Source organism: Canis aureus, chromosome 33 (assembly GCF_053574225.1).
Source record: "Canis aureus isolate CA01 chromosome 33, VMU_Caureus_v.1.0, whole genome shotgun sequence".
In the NCBI taxonomy this organism is placed as follows: Eukaryota; Metazoa; Chordata; class Mammalia; order Carnivora; family Canidae; genus Canis; species Canis aureus.
Window position 1 is genome coordinate 20,318,401 of NC_135643.1, and position 25,551 is coordinate 20,343,951.

At 33.4% G+C, this 25,551-nt stretch overlaps 1 protein-coding gene across 35 annotated transcripts in view; it reads right to left on the bottom strand.

Annotated features, from left to right (window-relative positions):
* The window catches only part of STPG2 (sperm tail PG-rich repeat containing 2), a 523,536-nt gene that overhangs the window by 137,178 nt on the left and 360,807 nt on the right, over positions 1–25,551 (bottom strand). Inside the window, exons 13-14 of one of the 35 annotated variants that reach the window (XM_077882955.1) lie at positions 11,645–11,694; positions 9,657–9,809 (exon numbers count right to left, since the gene is read on the bottom strand). The exons of 31 other annotated variants lie outside the window; for them this stretch is intronic. In XM_077882955.1, the coding sequence (XP_077739081.1) occupies positions 11,689–11,694 (6 nt within the window). In that variant the 3' untranslated portion in view covers positions 9,657–9,809; positions 11,645–11,688. Of the gene's footprint in view, positions 1–9,615; positions 9,810–11,644; positions 11,695–23,039; positions 23,073–25,551 lie in introns of those variants that run through there. 3 more of the 35 variants (XM_077882954.1, XM_077882950.1, XM_077882947.1) reach the window with 3 other exon arrangements.

A 25,551-nucleotide genomic window follows, 5' to 3' on the forward strand; every position in this document is an offset into this window, starting at 1 on the left:
TGGCAAGAAAATCATGGTCCCTGCCCTCATGGAGCTTACAATCCAGTGTCTAGAGAGACCATAGTTCCAGAGCATTTCAAATTTCTTCACTTACATATCCATGATATAAAAACCTAACAAGGGGCACCTGGGTAGCTCAGTGGTTGAGCATCTGTCTTTGGCTCAGGTCATGATCCTAGAATCTGGGATCAAGTTCCCCATCAGTCTCCCTGCGAGGAGCCTGCTTCTCCCTCTGCCTGTGTCTCTGCCTCTCTCTCTGTCTCTCATGAATAAATAAATAAATAAACAAATAAATAACCTAATAATACTAACACACACAAATAAACTTATCTATAAACTCAGATGCTAAATTAAGGATGAAAATGCTAGTACACAATATCTAGGCTTTTTTAATAAAAGACTATACACCAAGCGAATTTGACTTATTCCAATATTAAAGTTTTAATATAATATTTAAAAACATAGTAAATAATTAGGTCAAAAATGGAAAACCGTGCATTTAGCTAGCCAAATTATATTTGGCAAAATTAAATACCCAAAAACATACAATTTTCTAAATTTCTCAAGAATTTTCAGAAAATAAGGTGTCAAAAAAGTAATGTAAAAACTGAGCATTTCAAACAGTAGTTCTAACATAGTATACACTAAAGTTAAGATTTTCAATCAGTGAGGAAAGAATTAGTCAATACTTATTAATTTTAAAACTATTAGTTAGTTATTATCAAAAAGGTTAAATCACCTCACTAGAAAACAAAATAAATTTCAGATGAATTATAAATGTAAAAAAAAGAATAATATTAATAATTAAAGAAAACAAAAGACTATGTATAAAATTTTAGTTTCTTTGTAAGAACAAAAGTAGAGGAGCACTCACAAAGAGGAAGAATGTATGTATGAGATTATGTACCTCCTACCATATTACAGCAGCCAGAAGTCGGTCACATGGCTACAGCCAACTAAAAGGCAGGCTGTGGAATATTACTCTGGGTGTGCCAGGGGAAGGAACAAAAATCTAACAGGGTTTTTTTTTTTTTTTAGATTTTATTTACTTATTCATGAGAGAGAGAGTCAGAGACACAGGCAGAGGGAGAAGCAGGCTCCATGCAGGGAGCCCAATGTGGGACTCGATCCCCGGCCTCTAGGATCACACCCTGGGCCGAAGACTGACCTTCAACCGCTGAGCCACCCAGGCATCCCTCTAACAGGTTTCAATGAAGAGAAGTGATTATCTGGCATACCCATCTTTCCCAATTCCCACTAGTCAAAAATAGATGCAACTAGATCCAAACCAATAAACAAACAAATAATAGCGAGGAATAAAAACTATGAAGTTTGAGCAATGGTCAATTGTTTTGTGATACTTCTTAGTATCTTTATTTTTCATGATCTTGATAATTTGAAAAATATTGGTTATGTATTTTGTAGAATGTCCTCAAGTATGTGATTATGTGATGTTGCTCCATGGATTTGGGAGAAAAATACCAAAAAAGTGAAATGCCCTTCTCATCACACCATATCAGAAAGTACCTGATATTAACTAACAACACTTACCACTAGAAATACTAACTTTGGTCACTTGGTTAAGCCAGGTTTCTATATTATAAAGGTACTGTTTTTTCCTTTTCTATACTTTATTCTTTAAAAGTGAGTCACAAAGTCCAGCCAACACTCAGGTTAAGTGTATGTGTTCTTAGGGAGCGGGGATATAGGGGAATTATATTCCACCTCTTGTGTGTGTGTGTGTAGTGGGGGAATAACTACATAGATTATTTAAAATTTTTCTTTAGGGATGATCTGTCCCTTCTTCCTCATTTATTAAGTCATTAATTTACATCAGTGTGAACTCATGCATATTAATTTTATACTCTGAGTTACAACCAATACTATGTTATTTACTGTATTGCTCAAATTAATCCAACTTTGGGATACCCCTACCCTTTTGTTTTTTTCAGCAATTACTTTCTGGTACTGGTACATAAAGTGTTCTATCTCACATTGTGTCTTTATCGCCCGTTATTAGAATCACTCATTTTTCTAAGGAGCTCTGGTTTATTGAAAAATAATATTTAGAAACCAAGATCTGGGTCCTGGCCTGACAGCATTTACTACTACAACTGATAAATTCTGGTTGTGGGGCACCTGGGTGGCTCAGTGGTTGAGCATCTGCCTTTGGCTCAGGTCATGATCCCAGGGTCCTGGAATCGAGTCCCGCATTGGGCTCCCCACAGGGAACCTGCTTCTCCCTCTGCCTATGTCTCTGCTTCTCTCTGTGTGTCTTCCATGAATTTATAAATGAAATATTTTCTTAAATAAAATAAATGCTTGTTTCTGATAATTATAGTGATATCAAATGCAACATCAAAGATAGTAAGTGTAAAATAAATGTGTGTTGTAAAGGATTAATCTTTGGTTTGACAATGTACTGGTAATTCTTTTGGTATAATAAAATGGTCCTATTTAGTATTCTTTCTTGTTTGTTGTTTTAATCATAGTATCTTTCAAATACCTATCTTACCATGGTACACCATGTGCTAGATAAAATATATATTTTTACTGATATCTTAATTGCTTGTGGCTAGATTTAAGGAAATGTTGGAAAAGCTAGTGAGTTACATGACATATTTTGTACCACTGAGCTGGACAAAAAAAAAAAAAAATTAACATCCGTAAATAGTAACACAAAATCAGCTCATTTTATGTACAGTTGTGCCAGAAGATGAGATAGGAACTTTTGGAAAACCATAGAGAAATATGAAGATACTTAAAAAGTCATGATGATTAAGATATTCATTCAATGTTTTGTTTTTGGAAAAATTCCATATTGTTTCTTACATCTTTTTAGTGGGAACAGAAAGAAAAAGTGAATTAAGTAATGTAAACTCAATTAGCAAGGAAAGGAATGGATGGAATCAATACTTTCCTGTCTAACTTTTTATTTTCTCTTCTTACTAAGGTTCTGATTTTTTAAAAGTTCTTATTTAAGTTCAATTAATATACAGTGTAATATTAGCTTCAGGAGTACAATATAGTGATTCAGCACTTCCCTACAAGCCAGGGCTCATCACAAATGTGCTCCTTAAACACCATTACCTATTTTTATAGTCCTGTTTTCACAAGCAGAGTAGCAATAGAACAGTAAGTATCCATAACAATTTTTTTATAATAATTTTATTTTTTATTGGTGTTCAATTTGCCAACATACAGAATAACACCCAGTGCTCATCCGGTCAAGTGCCCCCCTCAGTACACGTCACCCATTCACCCCCACCCCCCGCCCTCCTCCCCTTCCACCACCCCTAGTTCGTTTCCCAGAGTTAGGAGTCTTTATGTTCTGTTTCCCTTTCTGATATTTCCCACACATTTCTTCTCCCTTCCCTTATATTCCCTTTCACTATTATTTATATTCCCCAAATGAATGAGAACATATAATGTTTGCCCTTCTCCGATTGACTTATTTCACTCAGCATAATACCCTCCAGTTCCATCCACGTTGGAGCAAATGGTGTCAGACTGGATAAAAAGCAGAACCCATCTATTTGCTGTCTAAAAGAGACTCATTTTAGACAGAAGGACACCTACAGCCTGAAAATAAAAGGTTGGAGAACCATTTACTACTCAAATGGTCCTCAAAAGAAAGCAGGGGTAGCCATCCTTATATCAGATAAACTAAAGTTTACCCCGAAGATTGCAGTGAGAGATGAAGAGGGACACTATATCATACTTAAAGGATCTATCCAACAAGAGGACTTAACAATCCTCAATATATATGCCCCGAATGTGGGAGCTGCCAAATATATCAATCAATTAATAACCAAAGTGAAGAAATACTTAGATAATAATACACTTATACTTGATGACTTCAATCTAGCTCTTTCTATACTCGATAGGTCTTCTAAGCACAACATCTCCAAAGAAACGAGAGCTTTAAATGATACAATGGACCAGATGGATTTCACAGATATCTACAGAACTTTACATCCAAATGCAACTGAATACACATTCTTCTCAAGTGCACATGGAACTTTCTCCAGAATAGACCACATACTGGGTCACAAATTGGGTCTGAACCGATACCAAAAGATTGGGATCATCCCCTGCATATTCTCAGACCATAATGCCTTGAAATTAGAACTAAATCACAACAAGAAGTTTGGAATGACCTCAAACACGTGGAGTTTAAGGACCATCCTGCTAAAAGATGAAAAGGGTCAACCAGGAAATTAAGGAAGAATTAAAAAGATTAATGGAAACTAATGAGAATGAAGATACAACCGTTCAAAATCTTTGGGATGCAGCAAGAGCAGTCCTAAGGGGGAAATGCATCGCAATACAAGCATCCATTCAAAAACTGGAAAGAACTCAAATACAAAAGCTAACCTTACACATAAAGGAGCTTGAGAAAAAACAGCAAATAGATCCTACACCCAGCAGAAGAAGAGAGTTAATAAATATTTTAGCAGAACTCAACAAAATCAAGACCAGAAGAACTGTGGAACAGATCAACAAAACCAGGAGTTGGTTCTTTGAAAGAATTAATAAGATAGATAAACCATTAGCCAGCCTTATAAAAAGAAGAGAGAGAAGACTCAAATGAATCATGAATGAGAAAGGAGAGATCACTACCAATACCAAGGAAATACAAACGATTTTAAAAACACATTATGAGCAGCTATACGCCAATAAATTAGGCAATCTAGAAGAAATGGACGCATTCCTGGAAAGCCACAAACTACCAAAACTGGAACAGGAAGAAATAGAAAACCTGAACAGGCCAATAACCAGGGAGGAAATTGAAGCAGTCATCAAAATCCTCCCAAGACACAAAAGTCCAGGGCCAGATGGCTTCCCTGGGGAATTCTATCAAACGTTTAAAGAAGAAACCATACCTATTCTACTAAAGCTGTGTGGAAAGATAGAAAGAGATGGAGTACTTCCAAATTCGTTCTATGAGGCCAGCATCACCTTAATTCCAAAACCAGACAAAGACCCCACCAAAAAGGAGAATTACAGACCAATATCCCTGATGAACATGGATGCAAAAATTCTCAACAAGATACTAGCCAATAGGATCCAACAGTACATTAAGAAGATTATTCACCATGACCAAGTAGGATTTATCCCTGGGACACAAGGCTGGTTCAACACTCATAAAACAATCAATGTGATTCATCATATCACCAAGAGAAAAACCAAGAACCATATGATCCTCTCAATAGATGCAGAGAAAGCATTTGACAAAATACAGCATCCATAACAAATTTTGGGAAATAAGAAATTTCCCCCTATCTAGTAAAAGAAGTCTTTAGAATCATATTTTTAAGTTTACTTTCCATTATTTGTACCATTTTTCTGGAGACTAGGAAATTATTTTATTATTGGTTTTGTCTTCTTCTATATGGCATTATTGATTTGTTTCTACTCCATTTATTCCTGAGCACAGCTGCATGAGGACTGACTGTTTAATTTGTTGTTTGTTAAAAACATCACTGGTGGTGATATCAACAAGGCTTGGGGAATAGCATTTGCCCACTCAATACCCTTAAGAAGAAAAAGAATTTAAATATGTATAATAACAAAGGTTACTTTTAAGAGAATTATTTCATAGCAAAAGGTTGATCAGTTCATGCCAATTCATATGTGCCTTCCAAAGACTTATTAAATTATAAAATGAGCAAGAGGTAAGAGTGACTTGTTTGCAGGGAAGAAGGTGCATACTACTTTAAGTGTAGGAAGCTTGAAAATGATATAAATACAGGTTTCCAAATTTCCTCAGATTTACAACAAAATTTAAATGCTATATTATTTTAATATTTTGGTTTATAAAACTTACTAGACAAATTATTTCATATTCACATTATAACATATTATAGGATAGGGAGATTATTTAGATAAAATGTATGCAGATGTGTGTGTATATATATTTAACTTAAAAACCATAGAGAAATATGAAGGTATCTTAAAAAGTCATGATGATATAATGTCCATTCAATGTTTTGTTTTCAGAAAAATTTCAAACAAATTCCTTATATTCTTATAGTGAGACTGATCCCATTCCTTTCCTTACTGAGGTTGCATTTAGCTTACAATAATATGTAACATAATAATATGTAATATACAATATATACAATAATATGTAATATAAGTAACTTAAGCTTAATTCCTCTTTTAGAATGCAAGATTCATGAGGGCAAAGATTTGTGTTCATTTTTTCAAAGCTGTATTCTCAATATCTGGCATAAACTGGTACACAAATGTGGAAAGAAGTATCACTATCCCCATCTCAAAAACAGTACATATATGTTAATTGATTTAGGATTATGATTTAAGTTTCTGACTTCTGATCTCATATGAAAAACATGTAGTTCAGATTAGAAATAAGTTATTCTTGTGACCAAGTTAAAGATTAGGAATTAGAAGCTGTGATATCTCCATGATACATATAAGGGATTAGTATTTGACAGAAAATGCAAGGGTACTTTTCTGGAAGATTCATTTGCATTGCAAACATTTTATTAAATTATATACTTAAGATAATTGGCTTTCATAGATCTGATGAAGATCATTTAGGGGTAAAGCAGAGATAATCCTCCCTACCTCAACCAAAATCTCTTTTGCACTTACTTTTTCTTTAACTGGAGAACTAGACAGAGTGGGGATATGCCCTATTAATAGGAATTCCACGGAAATGCTTTTAGGCTTTAAAGAAAGAGATACACTAGCAAGCTGACCTTGGGAAGGGGAAGTATGAATTAGATACCAACAGTGGATATAGTTCAGGTAGTATTAAGAAAGAATGCCAGAGTAGCAACAGGAGACATGCATTCTGGAAACTGTGGAAATCTATATTAGACTATGATGATACCACATCATAGTTTACAAGACTGGTGGTTAGAGAAGTCTTTATTATTATTCAGTTTTCTCTAATTAGTATTGCTAAAGTAATTTTTAGTATAAAAATCCAACTTGCTTACCAAGCCCAAAGCCCAGTTAAGTAGCCCTCTAAGAAACTATGGCAGAAAATATTTTCCACAGGACGCCTGGGAGGCTCAGTGGTTAAGTGTCTGCCTTTGGCTCAGGGCATGATCCCAGGATCCGGGATAAGGTCCCAAATCGGGCTCCCTGTGAAGAGCCTGTTTCTCCCTCTGCCTGTGTCTCTGCCTCTGTGTGTGTGTGTCTCATGAATAAATAAAGAAATCTTAAAAAAAAAAAAAAGAAAATATTTTCCAAAGAGTGTCTAACACACTATTCTGCAATGTACTTTTGCTATTCCTCCATCAAGAATTGAAATCTAATTCCCCTGGCCCTTGAACCTAGACTGAGATTTGTGACTTGTCTTACCAAGAGAATGTGGCAGAAGGGATATTTTGGGACTTCCAAAGCTAGGTCAGATGCTTACAGCTTTTGCCTGTATCTCTTAGAACACTTCTTCATGGAAAGCTCCCTCTAGAAACCCAGTTGCCACTGGGAGAAGCCAGCAACAACTTCTAGTCATGAGTGATCCTTCCTCAACATCCATCTCTGTCAAGCCTTTAGATGATGCCAACTCCAGTTCACATCTTATTTCCTCTAAATGGGAGACCCCAACTGAGAACTGCCCAGCCAAACCAAGTCAGCCCACAAAACCATTAGAGATAAAAAAAAAATTTTTTTAAGCCATTAAACATTTGGATCCTTCAATATATAGCAATAGGTAATACATACAGGAACAGAGTGCTTTTAATTCATTAAGAATGTAAAATATTTCAGGGTATGATAAACCTTGAATAAATGAATGCTTTCAGGATACCAGCTCATTCAGAGAACAGCTCAACCATAAAATTTTAATATCATCCAAATGGGTGACCTGAGTATAAACACATGATTATAGGATGCCCTGTGTTTTTCAATAAAATGCCATTTTCTTGTTAATCAAGTGGTTTGCATTCACTAGAAGGAGCTTTCTTGCTAAAATCAATTTGAGGACTTGTGCTGTGGTGGCCGTTTTACTGTGTATTTCACATTCCTATTTGTTGTTAGGTAAGTGGAAGAGCAGCCATGGTGCCCATTACTAGTAAGCTTTTTATTATTATGAGTTCTTATTTGACATCCAACCACAGAGTGGTGTTTTATGTATATATATATATATATATATATATATATATATATATATATATACATGTAAGTGGGGCCTAAATTTTTATCTTCATACATATGAGAGATAGAGAACATAGCATTATGATTCATTACTAAGTTATTTACAATAATCAATAGAAAAGTGGCATGTAACTTGACACAGGACATAACTAAGGAGCCATCTGTTCTTATTTTTATTTCTTCCATTGATCACAGATGCTTCTTCTCACCTGCCCCAAACCTGCACATATTCCTTTTTGTCAGGATAAAAAAGTACTGATTACCTCACTGCTATATGCTTCAAATAGTGGTAAATGATGGGATATGGAAAAAAGTCAAACTGCGTGTGTGTGTATTTTTATATGTATATTTGACCTAAGGATCAAATAGCATATGATTTTCTCAAAATTCAAATGGAAAGCCCTCTCATTTTGTCTAAGAGGAAATATAGAGAAGCAGTGCCTGGATGCCATCTTGAAATTCTATCTAGAGGCTTTACCATTATGGTAACCTGCCAAAGTTCATAAAGTTATACAACCTTATATCTGAGAAAGCTTGCACATGCCAAGATATATAAAGAATAATATCAAAAGATATTACATAATTAGAAGCACAGGAGAGCAAAAGAGAAATTTGTTATTTATTATAGTGCAGAAATTGAGACAATGTGCTTCTGGCTAAAAACCACTTTTCTCACATAGATTCAGATAAATATTTTCCCAAAGAATTTATTCTTTGTTTACTATTATCCTTAAAAATGTAAAAGCTAAGAGCTATTTATCCGAAAGGTATAAGTTATATTCAATTATATGAAAAGACCTTGGTAAGTAGCATCTATTTATGAACATTATAAAAGATGCTGTGAAATACTAAGAAAAGAAAAAGTAGGACACATCTTTGGCCTCACTAAGATCATAAAGCAAATCCAAAGACAAAGCTAGGTGGGATCAAATACTAAAAATACAAATAAAAAAAGTTATACTGCTATATCCAAATAGAGTCTTTTAGATGGGAATTAAGGCTAGTTTCTGTTAAGGACTTCTGAATGTTGCAGGAAACAATCCACTGTAGGCCCTGAGGATTCCCGCACACTCTTGCTGAGTAGACAAAAAATGCAAGGTTTTGATCACTCCTTACCTGGTCCATTTTCTAGATCTTTGTTTCGTTTTGTTTTACATGGAACAATATTAAGGAATGACGTAACATCTCTTCCCAAAGAATAGGCTTACTTCCATTCACTGCAAAAGCAAACTAGTGATAGATATCCCAAGCTCTGGCTTTCTCATCTGTAACACAGCCCACTGGATATGCAGGTGTCCATCGCGGGCCTTCTCTAGCCCACCTGTATAATTGCCAGATAAAATACAGGACGTCCAGTGAAATTTGAATTTTGGATAAACAGGGGATGTTCTGTTTCATGTAAGTGTGACTCAAATATTGCATGACACATATGTACAATGAAAAACATTTAACTAAAATTCAAATTTAATTGGGTATTCTATATTTTTTATTTGCTAAATTTGGCAGGCCTCTCTCTCCATGCTACATGGGGAACGTGAAAATGAATAAAAATGAATATGGAGCTCTGGCTTCTGCTTCTGCTTTTGCTGGGAGTAGTAAAGTCGTTTCTCACTGATGCAGGAGTCTCATGTTTTTCTCCCATCATCCATGATACAGTGACAGGCTAACATGGAACCCTGCAAGTATAGAAGACCCAGATTGTGTGCAGTTCCTGACACAGAGAAGAGAAGCTTTGTTTGGATCTGTTCATTTTATTAGCTTATAGCTAAGTAGAAGGAAAGCAGGGGGTGTTGAGTCAGGGAAACTGATTTAAAACAGAACATTTTGGGGGGAATAAAAAGAAAATAAGGTTGCATATTTTTAAAAAACCAAGGTTGTAGAAGGTCTTAAAATAACTGAGAAGCAATTCTCCTTGGGCCCCTTGCATAACTCACATGTAGAGGTACTCATGGTTTTTAACTAACTTTTCAAGCATGTTTGTAGATTGAACAGCTTTGAACCAGTAAATATATTGTTCCAGAGCAAAGGACAAGCTTATTTACTGTTCAGTGAAATAAAGATAATGTTTCCTTCTTGTGCAAAGTTCAAGGAGGCTTACTCCATCTTATATTCAAATTCTCTAAGTTTCATATTCCTCTCACGTAATCCTATACACTGCGTGTGCACGTATCACCTGGGCTTCTCCATACCACCCTTAAGGAATTCGTCTTGGGGAAATGTTGCAAAAACCGATACTCTTGCTGCTACTATTGCTATTTACTATTACTATTTACTATTTACAAATAATAAAATGTCTATGTCTCAGATGCAGGTGTCTCCTATCTTCTGCCAGCCTCTGAACAGTGGCCAGCTAACTTGTCAACTTCCAATAGAATAAAACACCAAACTATTCACAGTTCTATGATCACAGAAGGTTTTAAAGTTTTGAAGAATTTATACATGATGTGATAGTCACTAGAGGGCAATTACATGTTTTGGCTTGAAGATCGACAGGAAGATGAGATTTTGACATGATTCGCATGCTCTTTCTCACTCCCAGGACCCTCCCTGGCTGGACAATATTACCACATCATCTTCTTTCCAACACCCAAAATGCATGTGCATGTATGACTTCCAGGCTAACTACTTCTCCTTCAGGAGCTGTCAACCATTCGAAGAAGCCTTTCATGACCCCCTAAAATTCTGCTCTTGTGTCCTTTCTAAATACTCCCAGAGTGCCTTGTACTTTTTACATCAGTCTTCATCACATGATTGTAATTTCCTGTTACACAATTCCATTACGCCCACTAGACTTTAAGCTCTGTAAAGGCAGGTTTTAAAGTTGTATTTTCAATACTTGCGATGATAATTGGCATATTAAATGTCTTAATAAATATTTATTGAAAGAAAGATTGTAGAAGTCAAAGGAAAATTCCCGTCTTTGTGATATGTGTGGCTGAGTTTTCAAAGAAAGTACTTTTGAGCACGAATCTATAATTATGCAGTGCTATAAAAATGTAATGAGTAAGAAATGACAATGCCCCAATGTTTTGGTTTTTTATTTTATTCCCAGAAAGGTTGTTTTTATTTAGTTGGTTTATCATAAGACTTAAAAGATGTCCTTTCTATTCTCAAGAATTCCTTAGAGTGGCTAATTTAAGTGCAGATATTTTCCCCCACTAAAGATGGAGTTTAAAACACAGGCATTAGAGTAGTTATGGGGAAATAGGGGAAGAAATACATTCTAGAACAGTAAAGGCAATGAAATATAGGTTCTATGGGCTGAATTGTGCCCCCTTCTAGTTCATATGTTGAAGCCCTAACATCCAAGGCAACTGTATTTGGACATGGGGTCTTTAGGCGGTAACTAAAAATTTAAATGAAGTCAAAAGCCCTAAATCATAGGAGTGACATCTTTAGAAGAGGAAGAGAGAGATTAATCCCTTTATCATCACGTGTACACATTAGGAAAATGGTACATGAGGACATGGTGAGAAGGTGGCCATCTGCAAACTAGGAAGGGAGCACTCACCAGAATCTGAGTTGGCTGGAACCCTGATTTTGGACTTCCAGCCTCTAGGACTGCAAGAAATAAATTTCTGTTGTTTAAGTCATGCAATTTGTGGTATTTTACTATTGTAACCTGAGCAAACTAATACAATAGACACCTTAGAAAATGCAGCTCGATACATTTTACTAGGGAAAATGGTAATAGTGGCAGGTATACTTGAATGAATTTGGTTGTACTAAATAGGTGTTTTATGATTCAGATAAAATGATCCAATTGAGAATTCATGTCATTGCATCATTAGAGGTGACTGCACGCAAGCTATCCACCCCAGATATGTTTCACCTTTCTGCGTGAACTCAAAGCTGTGACTGCAGCTTTTTTCCCAGACCTTCTTGTGGCTAATTGTGGTCTTCATGCTATACTCTCTCAGATGAAAGATAAATGGCAAAGATGTGTGTGAAGAGGAATCTCTCTGGCTCTGAATTTCTGTTCTCCTTCTACCTAGCTGGAATGAAGATGATTAGAGTAATGACCTTCTGTGGCTTCATGGAGCAAGTCTACAAGTAGTGTGAAACATGACCCTTTAAGCCATTTGCAGACACTCTCTAGACACCGTTCTCCAAAATGTTTCCCACGGATTTTCCTGACTCTGGGTAAAGAGATGATTTTTATAATACTTGGGAAATGACTTCTTATCACCTTAATTTATATTCTTAAAGTCTGATGGCAAAGTATCTATAACTGCCGAGAAAAGTTCAACTCTACTTGCAGGGTCTGAGGTTAATCATATGGACAAAGTGGTCATTCCCAGGTGTACAATTTATTTGAAATTCATAAATGCTATTCTCCATTCCATGACATACTTATGTTTGGCTTGACATAAAATAATTTTTTCAATTACTATCAGAAAAATCGTATGAACTTTTTTCCCAAAAATCTTTAAGTAAAATTGACCCAGATATACGATAATGACCCTGGCCCTATCTAGCCCTATTATTAAATTACTTGCAATTCCCAACAATGTGTGCTCTTTCACACTTTATCATTTCTATTACTATCCTAAATACATTCTCCCTCTTTATCAGTCTCACAAATTCCTACTCTTCAAGGTTCAGAAACTATTACCTCTCTGTGGAGTCTTCCTTAATTAACTCTTTGGTGCTCTCGGCAAAACAGAATTGGTATCGTCTAAATCTGAGTACTCATCTGCTCTTTGTACACACCTGTGCTAGGTCATAATTTATGCTAGTGAATAGTCAGGACACGGGTGTCTCTTTTTTTAACTCTGACCCTCACCAGTGCAAGATCTGTCTCATTCATTTGGAATTTCCTAAAAACTGTAATAGCCAATAAAGGTCTCAACATTTCCAAATAAATTTATTTTTAATCAAAGATGTTGGATTCCTCTTCTTTCTTTTTCTCATCTTCCTTTTTCATTTTCTTTTACCTCACAGCTTTAAATTCATCAAATTTATAAAGTTAAAAATATGAGTATGATTATATGCTAAATTAAAAAACCCATATTTGAGGATTTTAAGAACATAGAAAAGTATCCTACCACTGAGTCAAAACATTTAAGGGAACCACTCAATATTCTAGGTGTTAAAGTTTCATCCCCTTGAGATTCATTGCAAATCCCTGTTCAATATGGAATCCTAAAAATATGAAAAATATTTATTTTAGTAGGGCATCTAGTGTACCAAAATTGTTTTAAAAAATGAAACTGGAAAGTAATTTTTCTATATTAATCCATTTATTTAAGCTAGGATACTTAACCTCCTTAAGCTAAATTAGAAAGAAAAGTATTGCTGTGAGGAGACTTGTGCCTTTCTGAAACTCTTAGGTAAGATAGAATATAGAACACAATATAGAGTATCTTGAAACATTTTCTTGTACATGCATACTGAGAGACATTCTATAATTAGCCAAATATTTACAAAAATAGTTTTCCTCTTTCTTTTTATGTTACTTAATAAAATATTTAAAGGACAGAATTATTTACACATATATGTTTTGTTTTCCACAGTGTATACTATAGTGAGAGAAACACCATTCTTGAGAACTCTTTATTAATAGATATGGCTCCTGATTTTAGCAGGATTATCAATAAGAACCTGGCAAGGTTCAATAAGACATTTTAAGATCTCCCTTTTAAGATAGATGGTAAATTGCACGCACGGGTCTATTTTTCAGCAGCCATTTAGCAACTCAAATGTAAAGCTGTGCCAGGCAGGATGAATAACTTAAACTACACACTTCTGGTTGACAAGTCTAGATTTTTGCAAACATCCTTAATAAATATTAACAAAACTAAATTTAAAGTTTGCAACAAGAAAAGTCAAATACACATCCAATTTGTGTTTCCTATTTTTCAATAATAATACACTAATATTTTATTAACTGTTGGTCCAGAACTGTGCTTAGCACTTCATATGCATTACTGTATTTCATCTATTCTAAGAAATGTATTTTTCACATTTTAATATATCTGAAATATGGATTTATCTTACAACTACTACTAGACAAACAGATATCAGGATTCAGTTATTACCATATGTGCATATGTGAACTTGGTTGTTATTCCCAGTGGCATATCTGGATAAATAAAATCTCTTAGGCAATAAATCATTGAAGGACTATAGTAAAACTGGTGGTATAGTTTTTGTTCTTAGTACATAAAATATTATTAGTGCATTGTAATGGCCAAGTTGCTTCTGGATTAAATTTTTTGCTGGGGGCGCCTGGGTGGCTCAGTTGGTTGAACAACTAACTCCTGATTTTGGCTCAGGTCATTGTCTCAGGGGCATGGGATCAAGCCCTGTGTCAGGCTCTGTGCTCAGTGAGAAGGCTGCTCAAGATTCGCTCTCTCTCTCTTCCTCTCCCCCACCCTCCCTCCCCCTAAATAAATTTTAAAAATTTAAAAATCTTTAAAAAATTAAAGTTCGATTAATTTTTTTTTTTCTGAAAGCCAGAATCTATACTGTATTCTGAGCAATCCCAACTGCTCTTCCAAAGAAAAGACTTTGGAAATATTTTGTCTGTAACTGACGTTTTTATCTTCAAGTATCACAATATTATCTGATTTTGATCTCCCATATTTATGTATAAACTGTAGTTCAGTATGTAAACCATGAATAGCATAGACTGCAGGGGATTAAAAAATAAATTTAGAGTCACAAGGTCATGACAGTCATAGTAACAACAACAACAATAATAAACCTTGAAAGCCATCAGTAACATGTGCTATTGAAAGAGCCAGATATTTATTTATTTATTTATGTTTGTTTGTTTAAGATTTTATTTATTTACTTGAGAGAGAGAGACTACAAGCAGGGGGAGCAGAAGAGGGAGAAGCAGGTTCCCCACTGAGCAGGAGCTCGATGTGGCACTCGATCCCAGGACCTTGGGATCACGTCTTAAGCAGAAGGCAGATGCTGCACCAAATGAGCCACCCAGGCACCGTGAGCCAGGTAATTATTTAAAATCTAAATTTTTTATAAGAAGACAAACTACTTTATGAAAGTACCATCAGTAATACATCTGAGCAAAGGGCACATGTAATCAATGACTCTCATTAATAGCATAAAAAGGAAAATGTTGGAGGTTGTTTTACCATTTTTGCTATTTGAATATATTGCTGGCAATTGTTGAGATAAAAAACTGTATTAAAAAAAAAACAACAGAAAGTTTGACAGAGTCCTTGAGAAGAAAAACAAAGATAATGGGAAAAAATGGCTTTGTTCTAGCACTTAACTCTAAATCTTGAACACTTTAACAACAGAAAAAATTTTCAAGAATGATTTAAGCCAATACAATGAATTCATGAGCCTATTAATTTGTACCAAGTAGGTATTCCACAAATTTTGTTTGAATGAATATCTGAAAAAGCAGAATGGTTCCAAGAAGCAGTGATCTTGAAAAGACTACAGACAAATTTGGATACAAAATAATACATATTTGTCTGTAAGATCTGAGATTACCTTCAACACTTTGAAATATGACAGGACTAACAGAATGAAAGGATTAGGACTGCCAAATAAACAAGATGAGAATAATCATTAACATAACCAAAATAAAAGGAAATTTTGTAAGTGAAATAGAATTTGTAAAAGCACAGAAACGTTGAAAAACTGCATGTGGAGCTGATGTGCCTATTAATCCACAGACAATATCAAACTGTTAATCAGACAATGAATCAATCTTCCCTGACATTAATTGAGTTGTTATGAAATAAATTAATAATTCTCTACATGTTAAGCACCAGATGTTAGTCTATATTGCATATAAATATGCAAACATTTTCCAGACAAAACTAATTCAATTTATCAATGCAAAATAGTAATGAAATACATTGGCCAAATCCAAAAACACAAAATGATGATACAGTGTGATACATAAATTTTGCTGCAAAACTACAAAATAGGGATCCCTGGATGGCGCAGAGGTTTAGTGCCTGCCTTTGGCCCAGGGCGTGATTCTGGAGACCCGGGATCAAATCCCACATCGGGCTCCCGGTACATGGAGCCTGCTTCACCGTCTGCTTATGTCTCTGCCTCTCTCTCTCTCTCTGTGTGTGACTATCATAAATAAATAAAAATTAAAAAAAATACAAAATAATGCTTAGATTCACCGAAAACAGAAAAAGCACAGAAGAAGCTCTATTTGAATTGATTCATCTTAGAGTTACTATTAATTCTGAAATTTAAAAACTGTGGTTATCTTACTTTACTATACTATATACTATACTCTCAAGAGAATATCTGAAGCAACTTTAACGACTCCATACAACTTCCACTGTGTTAAAGTACCATTAGCTACAATTCAGTAAGGACAAAACCAGTTCAATTTTTTTTTATTTTTTTAAGATTTATTTATTCATGAGAGACACACAGAGAGAGACAGAGGCAGAGACACAGGCAGAGGGAGAAGCAGGCTCCATGTAGGGAGCCCGACGTTGGACTTGATCCCGGGTCTCCAGGATTAAGCCCTGGGCTGAATGCGGCACTAAACCACTGAGCCACTCGGGCTGCCCACTTCAATTTTTTGAAAACGACATCAATTACCATACTGTATTTGAAAACTGAATATACTGCTTGGCCCAATGTTATATTCTTTTGATTTTTCTTTAATTATAGAAAATAAATTATCTAGCATCTCTTATTTATGCATGCATTTAAATCACAATTACATCCTGCTCACATTTTATTAGAATACTAATCTGAAATTCAGATATATATAAAACACATTTCTCCTTCAGCAAAAATATCTTTTTCTCTGTAAAAATAATGGATTTAAAGCAAAAATATAAAAATAGTTAAGGACAGTGTAAAAATGTTACAGTTATGAGAAAATGCTCTATCAGAGAAGGTCATATCTTATTCAAAATCAAGGATGGCTAATAATTTCTGCCTTATTAATCCTAAAAAATCTTATAAAATACAAAAAAAATAACATTATAAAATTTATTTTAAAAAACTCAGGGTCTTCAGAGTTAACAGACTACATGATGAGTAAGAAAAATTAAATAAGAGAACTTATAAAATTGACCATATAAAAACAATGAAGATAGAATGTGACAAGTGTTTATGCTTTTGTGATCAGTCAAGAGAGACACATTTGGACTGCATTCTTTATTTAAAAAATGAAAAAACTGCTCTGAAAATGACAGCAAGATATACACAAATATTTATGTGTATTTTGTTCCTAAAACCAAAATACTGTTTGCCCTTTTTAAAAAATTGATTTTCTATTACAAAGGGAAAAATATATCTTATCAAAACTGAGCAATCAAAACTAAAGAAGTATTACAGTTGCTATTTTAATATGATTATTACATTTTCAGAGAAGGCACATTGAATATTTTATTATTCAATATCAAAGTCATAACAAAGAAATAGGTTTAGAAATATTCAAGTATCATAAATTGTTTAAATATCTATCAACACAGTGAGAATTCCTCAAAAATACTCTGACTCATTTACCACGGTATCTAGACAATGCTTACAAGACCTATCAATCCTGGCATTAACTTTAACTATTTAGTATTAAATTATAACTATGTTTATGCAATCAAAAAGTTAGAAAATTACAAATGTATTCTGTGGGTTTTTTTTTACAGTTTTCAAATGATAAAAATTTTAAAAATATAGTTTGTAGATAATCTTCAGTTTAGTTGAAAGTAAGAGTATTCTATATTTATATTTGAGAAATGATTTTTAAATTCTAAAAATTTTTGTCTATGAAAATATTGAAGAAATCTAAAGAAAAAAGTTTCTGTACAAAGTTATTGTACACTAAATGCTCTCATGGCTACCATATTAAAAGAACAAAGGCTGAGAATGTCACCTGGTCTAAGAAGAATGTTTTTGCTAGATTGTGCTAGGTTGGTTGAGTTGTCAGCATAAGATGAATGGAGCTGAGCTGTACCATTAACCTGTGACATTTCTGACAATGCAAGGCTATGTGCTATGAGAAAAGTAGACTATTTTTTCTTTGCTGTTCTTCAATTTATAATAGAAATAAAAAAGATAGATGAAATGTTTTAATGAAAGACAGAAACATCAGACAAGTCCTATCTTGAATAGATACTTTTCATTATATGTAAAAGCTTATCCCCAAATCAGATTTATACTAACAAATATATCACATAAATACATCACATTCTCCAAGGAGATAACATTAGAATAGTCCTTATTTTAATCTAGCCATTTAAGAACAACAAAATCCATCTTCCCTTATTGACTCTTTGATTTGTACCCCTATCAAAAAAGTTAATTAAAACCAAGACACCATTTTTATGACAATAAATCCCATTCCATTGTTAAATCACTGTTAAGCTTAAAATATACAAGCAATAAGAGCATATTTTGGTTTTTAGTTTTACTAAAATTTCACAGAAAGTTTAATATCTTTATTGTTTTTTTTTATTTCTGAGCTTCCCACTGGCATGGGAAGAGTAAATAGATTAGATGATGGCCACATTGGAAAGATGAACTACCAAAATATAATAAAGACTAAATACCAGTTAATATTCATAATAAGAATAAAAAATCCTAATAAAATCATAAATTTGTATTGATATTTACTCATAATTTAAGTATAAAATCAAATTACCTAATATGACCCAATGCTTTACTTACATGTGTCAATATGATATTTTTATAATCTTAAATCCTTCCTCTGAAATGCAATGCACACACAAAATATTCAGTTTTCAAGGACAGAATGTTACACATTTATTGACTCACAGAAACCAATATCTTTTATAAAGTTATATCATAACTAATATGAGCCAACAAAAAATGTTTGTACTAGGCACTGTGTTCAAGAATGACAATATAAAGATGCAGAGAGACAGAGCTGGTGTTTAGTGTGCTCAAGTCTAGAAGGGAATGTGGAAATAGGATCAATGCCTGTAGCAATAATATAGTGCAAAAATGCCAGTGAAGAAAGAATTATCAATTATTCATTCAACAACAATTTATTGGATATATGCCAGCCACTGTTTTAATTATATTTAAAAGCATGTGGATAGGTAGGTAGATAGGTAGACAGATCAATAGATAGATAGGCAGGCAGGTAGATTAGGTAAACAGACATATAGACATATACATACAGATATTTATCGTGAATATTTAAGAAAATATTATTAATGATGTTATAATTTTATATACATATAACTCAATATTTAAATCATGTTGCATACATATGGATTTGTCATATGAAATGAGAAAATTTTTAACAAGTATACATTTTATCACATTCCTATACATTATTAAGCAATTTCTGTGATTTCTCAGTTGTCAGGACCCAAAACTACATTTTTTTAATGTAACTTTGAAATTTCATTTAGAATCTGAAGTGGCAAATTCACCTCCTTAGTCTTTCTATTTTATAAATTATTCAATGATGTCATCCATTTACATTTCAAGGTTTGTGTTATTGTATCTTTTCTAGATTTACCTAGTTATCACATTGAGAATTTAATTATGGAATATCAATGTATGACTTTTTTAAAACATGTATTTATTCATGAGAGACTACGAGAGAGAGGCAGCGACATAGGCAGAGGAAGAAGCAGGCTCCCTGCAGGGAACCTGATGGGGGATTCCATGCCTGGCCGAGATCACGCCCTTAGCCCAAGAAAGGCGCTCAACCACTGAGCAACCCAGGTGTCCCAAAATAATTCTACTTCTAATTGACGTTAATCATGTGAATCAATTTTTCAATATTCATGATGCATCATAGCACAAGTGTATATACACACATACACACAAATATATATGTATACTCATGGATGTTCATTATCTGTCAGTTCTATTTTGGTATTTCTATTATGTATCTAGAACAGAGCATCTTAGAACTAATATGAAGGAAAAAATAGGAAATAATTATATCTAATTTTCTAATTCATTATAACTTTTACTATTATCCATTTCACATAATCGTAGGCTGTGACACAAGAATGGGTATATAAAGAGATTTTTTAAAATCTAAAACTCACTTCTTACTTTTATATGTCTAAATGAAAAAAAAAAGGAAAATATTTTGAACACACATACAGATACCCTATAGTACTATAATAACAAAAGAAACTCACTGACATCTAAACAATTCATCACATTGCTTTATTTCGTATTTTCCTCACAAATCAGTAATATTTGTGGATATTAAGGGATGAAATGGCAACTAGTATATATCTTTCCTTTTAAGTCTTTAGTTATAAATCACTTTCATCATTGTAGGAGTAAATAAGACACAAGAAAGTTACGGGTATAGTCTTTTAAAAACAAAGCATGATTATGTTGGTAAAATAATAATACCTATTCTTTCTTTTTTATTTTATTTAGTATTTAACTTAAAGAGATTTTATTTAGTATTTAATCTATTTATGCTATGGTCAATAAGTCATAATCCTGATTTCTCTCCAAATTATCTTATTGGCAATATTGACAAATGACCATTATGTGCCTGTGACTTTTGCTGCTCAACATAAATAGATCCATAGATTTTAAATTGGTATCTGCTTGTAGAGTATTTTTAGAAAAATAAAAACTGCAATTTGGTATAAAAATAAGAATAGGGGGGAACCTGGATGGCTCAGTGGTTTAGCATCTGCCTTCAGCTCAGGTCGTGATCCCAGGCTCATGGGATGGAGTCCCGTATCAGGCTCCCTGCTTCTCCCTCTGCCTGTCTCTCCCTCTCTCTGTCGGTCTCTCATGAATAAATAAATAAAATCTTTAAAAAAAAAAAAAAAAGAATGGGATGCGCTAATGTAATACACTAATTCCTGGTAGTTTATTTATTGAATATCTAGGATATATCAACAAAAGTAGTTGTGAAAAATGAAAAATACACTAATATATTAAATATCACATATTTGTGAAAATATATTAATATATTTATTTTTAGGAAATATTGATAAAATTTATGAAAATAGCATTTGGCAAAGTATATAAGATATAAAATATGCTTTTGATATTATTTTGATATTTTGATATATCTGTGATAATTTTTGATCCATAAATAGAATTATAGCAAAACACATAGAGATGTTAAATTATTTTATCAGTTTCTCAGAATTGAAGATGTAAAAATACTTTATGCCCATTTTAATGATAAAACATTTTCTAGAAAAATAAAAAAAAATGTAACTGGTTTTCATGGAGGTCATTGCAAATTTGAAGTGACTTACTAAATGGGACGAAATCATTTTACTTGTGGTCAGTTAATAACAAGGAATAGAGCCATTACCTTAATTCTCTATTTCTGAACTGCTTAATTTAAAAATGAAAAAAATACAATAAATAAAATATAATAAAATTAATGTTATATATGAATCTTCTTATAATTTACATCCTGGGTCACTGTAATAATTTAATTGAAATTTTAGAAAGGAACAGGATAATCAAAACAAGAGAAAATTAAACCTCTAAGAATAATGGCCAAATAAATTCAAAATGGCTGAACAACAACAGAACTTTTCAGATCAAGGCAATATTATCATCACTTTGAAAAATGGCTAGACCAGTATAGCACGATGCATGTTTAATGAATGAATGAATCAGTCAAATCATTGTTTATGCAACAAATGTTTACTGAATGTCTGTTACATATCAAAAGTACCAGAATGTGACCTCATGGAACTTGTAGTCTAATAGAAATTTTAATGACACAATTTTTAAAAAGGAACTTTGATTTTAATTCATAACCTTTTAAAGACACTGCAAAAATTATCTCAATCTTCTACTGAGGTTATTTAAATTAGTAATGGAGAATTTCTTTGGTTCTGCTCTCACATTTTATGAAATAGTTCTATTAAAACTCTTTACATGCATTTTAGACATTAATAGCTTTCTCATGGCATAGCTACATTTTTAGTCACGTAACAGTTTCCTGGAGCTTATTATCCTCACTTCCATCTAAGTAATTTAAAATACAGCAATTTTTGAAACAAATTTTGATACTGTCATGGTAATTTTTATCTGAAGCCACAAATACTTATCTGTGTATCATAGCATAATAGTCGTGTTTTCTTTATTCATTCTGCATTTTACAAAAGTAATTTCAACAATAGAACCATTTAACTGTTTTGTTCTTTAATTTACTTTAAATGGCCTGTTTGCAACAACATTATACAATTATGAGGCCATGTGTCTAGATATATTTATTAAGTTAATGTATAATTTCTTTGCCTCTTTTCTTTTATGGAGCTCTTTCAGTTAACTTCTATGAGCACACATATCTAGCAGTGATTAAAGTTGTATTAAATTAATGTGTCTTTTCTAATGGAACTTTATTTCAAGAGTATATAAAGTATAAGAGAATATGAGATGAATTCCTCCATTCCAAAGATAATTTTGGTAAAACTCACTTTATTTTCAACCATATTTACTTTTCTAACAGTACTTGTAGACTGAAAACTGAGGCACACAAACTGGGAATCACCAGGAAATCAGATATATTGAATTACCCAAAACATTGTAGATGAATATCTTGAAAGTGTTTTTTTATCTTTTGCAAGAATTTTCCAACCTGAAAATCTAGACTTGAACCAGTATGCCAAGGTTCATGTCCTGCCATCCTATAACTTAAGAGAATGAAATTTAAAGATGTGAGGATCATTTGATGTGACCCCTGATCTTTTGACTTTCTAAAACCTTTGAAATACAACTTTAGTAAAACTCTTTCATCTTAATATGGCAAGTGTATGTATATATTATTTAAAAGAAGTACTTGCCTTATATTTTTCTTGACAATAAAATGAGAAAATTTTTTAAAGCTTTTAGAACACACAAAGCATCAGGATATTATTAGTTCCTTTCCCTTTCAAACAAAATAAAACACAAATTGTCACAAGAATTCATGAATAAGCATTCTCGCTGTCCTGCATCCCTGCTTTTGACAAAAGAATTACCTTTGGTTAGTCCCCAGCCAAGCCAATAAGCACCTGAAAAGGAACAAATAAACACTCTGCAAATTATCTTCTCTGATGAACTGTGGAAACAGTGCTGGAGGAATGTGTATTATTTTATATGACCTACCTTTTAAAACCAAATTGAGAGAATCAGAAAAAAAGCAAACATCAAATGGTTGTAGTCACTCATGAGACATTCCAGGTTAACTGTGACACTTAGGAGGTTGGGGACCCTGAGCACAATATGATCTATTTTTCAATTAAGCCGATCTCACCCAGAGGAAAGCAGGAATGTTCAATACCCTCTCATATGAAGAGCCACCAAAGTGATTTACCAAAGCACTATTAACAGATCAGTAATAATTTTTTTAGTTTCCTCGTTTTCTAAAGCCTTTTCATTTGGAACCTTTAGTCAAGAAAGGTAAATTTACTTTGCGTCCCTCCTCTCAAGTGCAGATTTAGATGTATCAAAGCTTTTTGTCAGTGACAACACTAGATTTTGGATGAGCTGCTGTCATCTTCTGTTTCCTGCATGTCATGTTCAAAGTTGGATAAAGTATACAAGCAAACTGCATGGCTCAGCAGGGTCAAGATAGTTACAAGGAATTGCACTGGTGCTTTTTCTCATATTCTAAAGGTACAGTTATGTAACTTCTCTGATAACTTTGAAAACTAGTGTTCATCAAATATTATTTTGAGTATAATATGGGGCTTATAAATAAATTGTTGGCTCCTTAAACAATCCAAAAGGAAATAAAAGACAGACGGAGAACTGAATGTGGCCTATTGTTTTATATAGCTATGGTTTAAAAAAAAATCCCCACTCAAAAGAAAAAGCCTCTGCTAGATGGCAGCTGTTGAATAGAGTGAGCAGAAAGCATCTTGCTAGAAAAACAAAAAAAAAAACTCATACAAAAATGTAAATAGCTCAGCTCTATAGTATTCTTTAGATGAAGGATGTGAAACTGGGGTTTTTTGACAGTTTATGAAATAATATCAAGAAATCTTTTTATTCTGCTCTTGATTTCCACCCAGGCTATCAAAGTACTTTGGAATCCTTAGGCTTCACTAGCTATATTTTAACCTCTGCCATGTGGCATGTAACCTTTTTATTTTGCTCTTGGTTTCCACCCAGGCTATCAAAGTTTCAGATATTCTGGAATCCTTAGGCTTCACTATTTATATTTTAACCTCTGCCATCTGGCATGTGAATGTGGCTTGTTTACTTAGTTTTAAGACATAATTAATAGGCATTGTCAGAGACTCTCATTTCTGATCATGGGGGGTTGGCAACACTTTGTTGCTTTCATTCCAGGCTCTGAGAAACTGGCCAGATGCTATGTCCTACTACCAAACTGTTCTGTGGAAGACATCCTTCTTAGGACACTTTCAAATACTTTTTGGCCAACTTCATGACTCCTGCAGAAGTTCAATTAGTGATGGTTTCACTTAATTTGCTAGAATTACATAGAATGCTTCTAGACCTTACCTAAAACTACATTGAGGTAACAATTATTACTATAGATAATTTACTTTTTTTTCTTTTACATTTAGCTTGTTTAGGAGACAACATAGATACTGGGAAAAGTGTTTCCATTATATATAAATTCCCATCCAAGCCCTGCCACAAACACTTCTTAAATCCAGGGATGTATTTTGCTCTCCCTGGGTCTCCATTGCTTCATCTTTGTAATAAGACACTGGACTGAATGATCTGATCCTTTCTGGAAAATCCATGGCCCTGTGGGTCTTTGTATGTGTAATCAATCACAAACTTTATGCTTCTTGAAGCAGACCCCTACTTGGTCTTCAAAAATTAAAATGCATGGTTTGAGGATTTGTGAGAGTCCTTGAAGTTCTATGACAAGCAGCAATTTTTAATTTTGCTGAGAAACAAAATTTATTTGCACACACTGCAAGGCTATAGGCACGAAGGAGTCAGATTTATTATAACAAAATTTAGTCCTCTACCTACCATTTGTATCTCAATGAAGTCTAATGTTATCTTTTTGTTAGCAGTCTCAGTAAGCTTACAGAAGAATCATTTTTTTGGTACATTTTGTCTTATTCTATAGGGTAAATTGATAATGTAATATATTCTATTAGTTTGAAAAATTAGTCTTCTATATAAAACTTGAATTATACATCAAAATCGACTAAACATAGGTCCACAATGGAAATGAGAGCCATAAGGACCTATGGAAATGTCCCACACCCCTCCACAATTTCAATTTATATCAGCATTTCCTATTTTTTTCCATCCTAAGCACCTGCAGACTCCAAAAGTTTTGATGCTTTATGTAAATCAATATATGCATACAGTGTTTAAAATATATTCATTTTTATTCTCTAAATTAACAGAATTATAAATATTATAAAACTGCTTAATGAGTGATCTAAACTATAGTACAAATAACTAATAATTTCAAAATCATTTGTTGAATTTTAGAAATGTTTGGTGCAAGCTTCTTTGATCTTGCTATCACCAAGTAATGCTTCTTTCTAATGATTT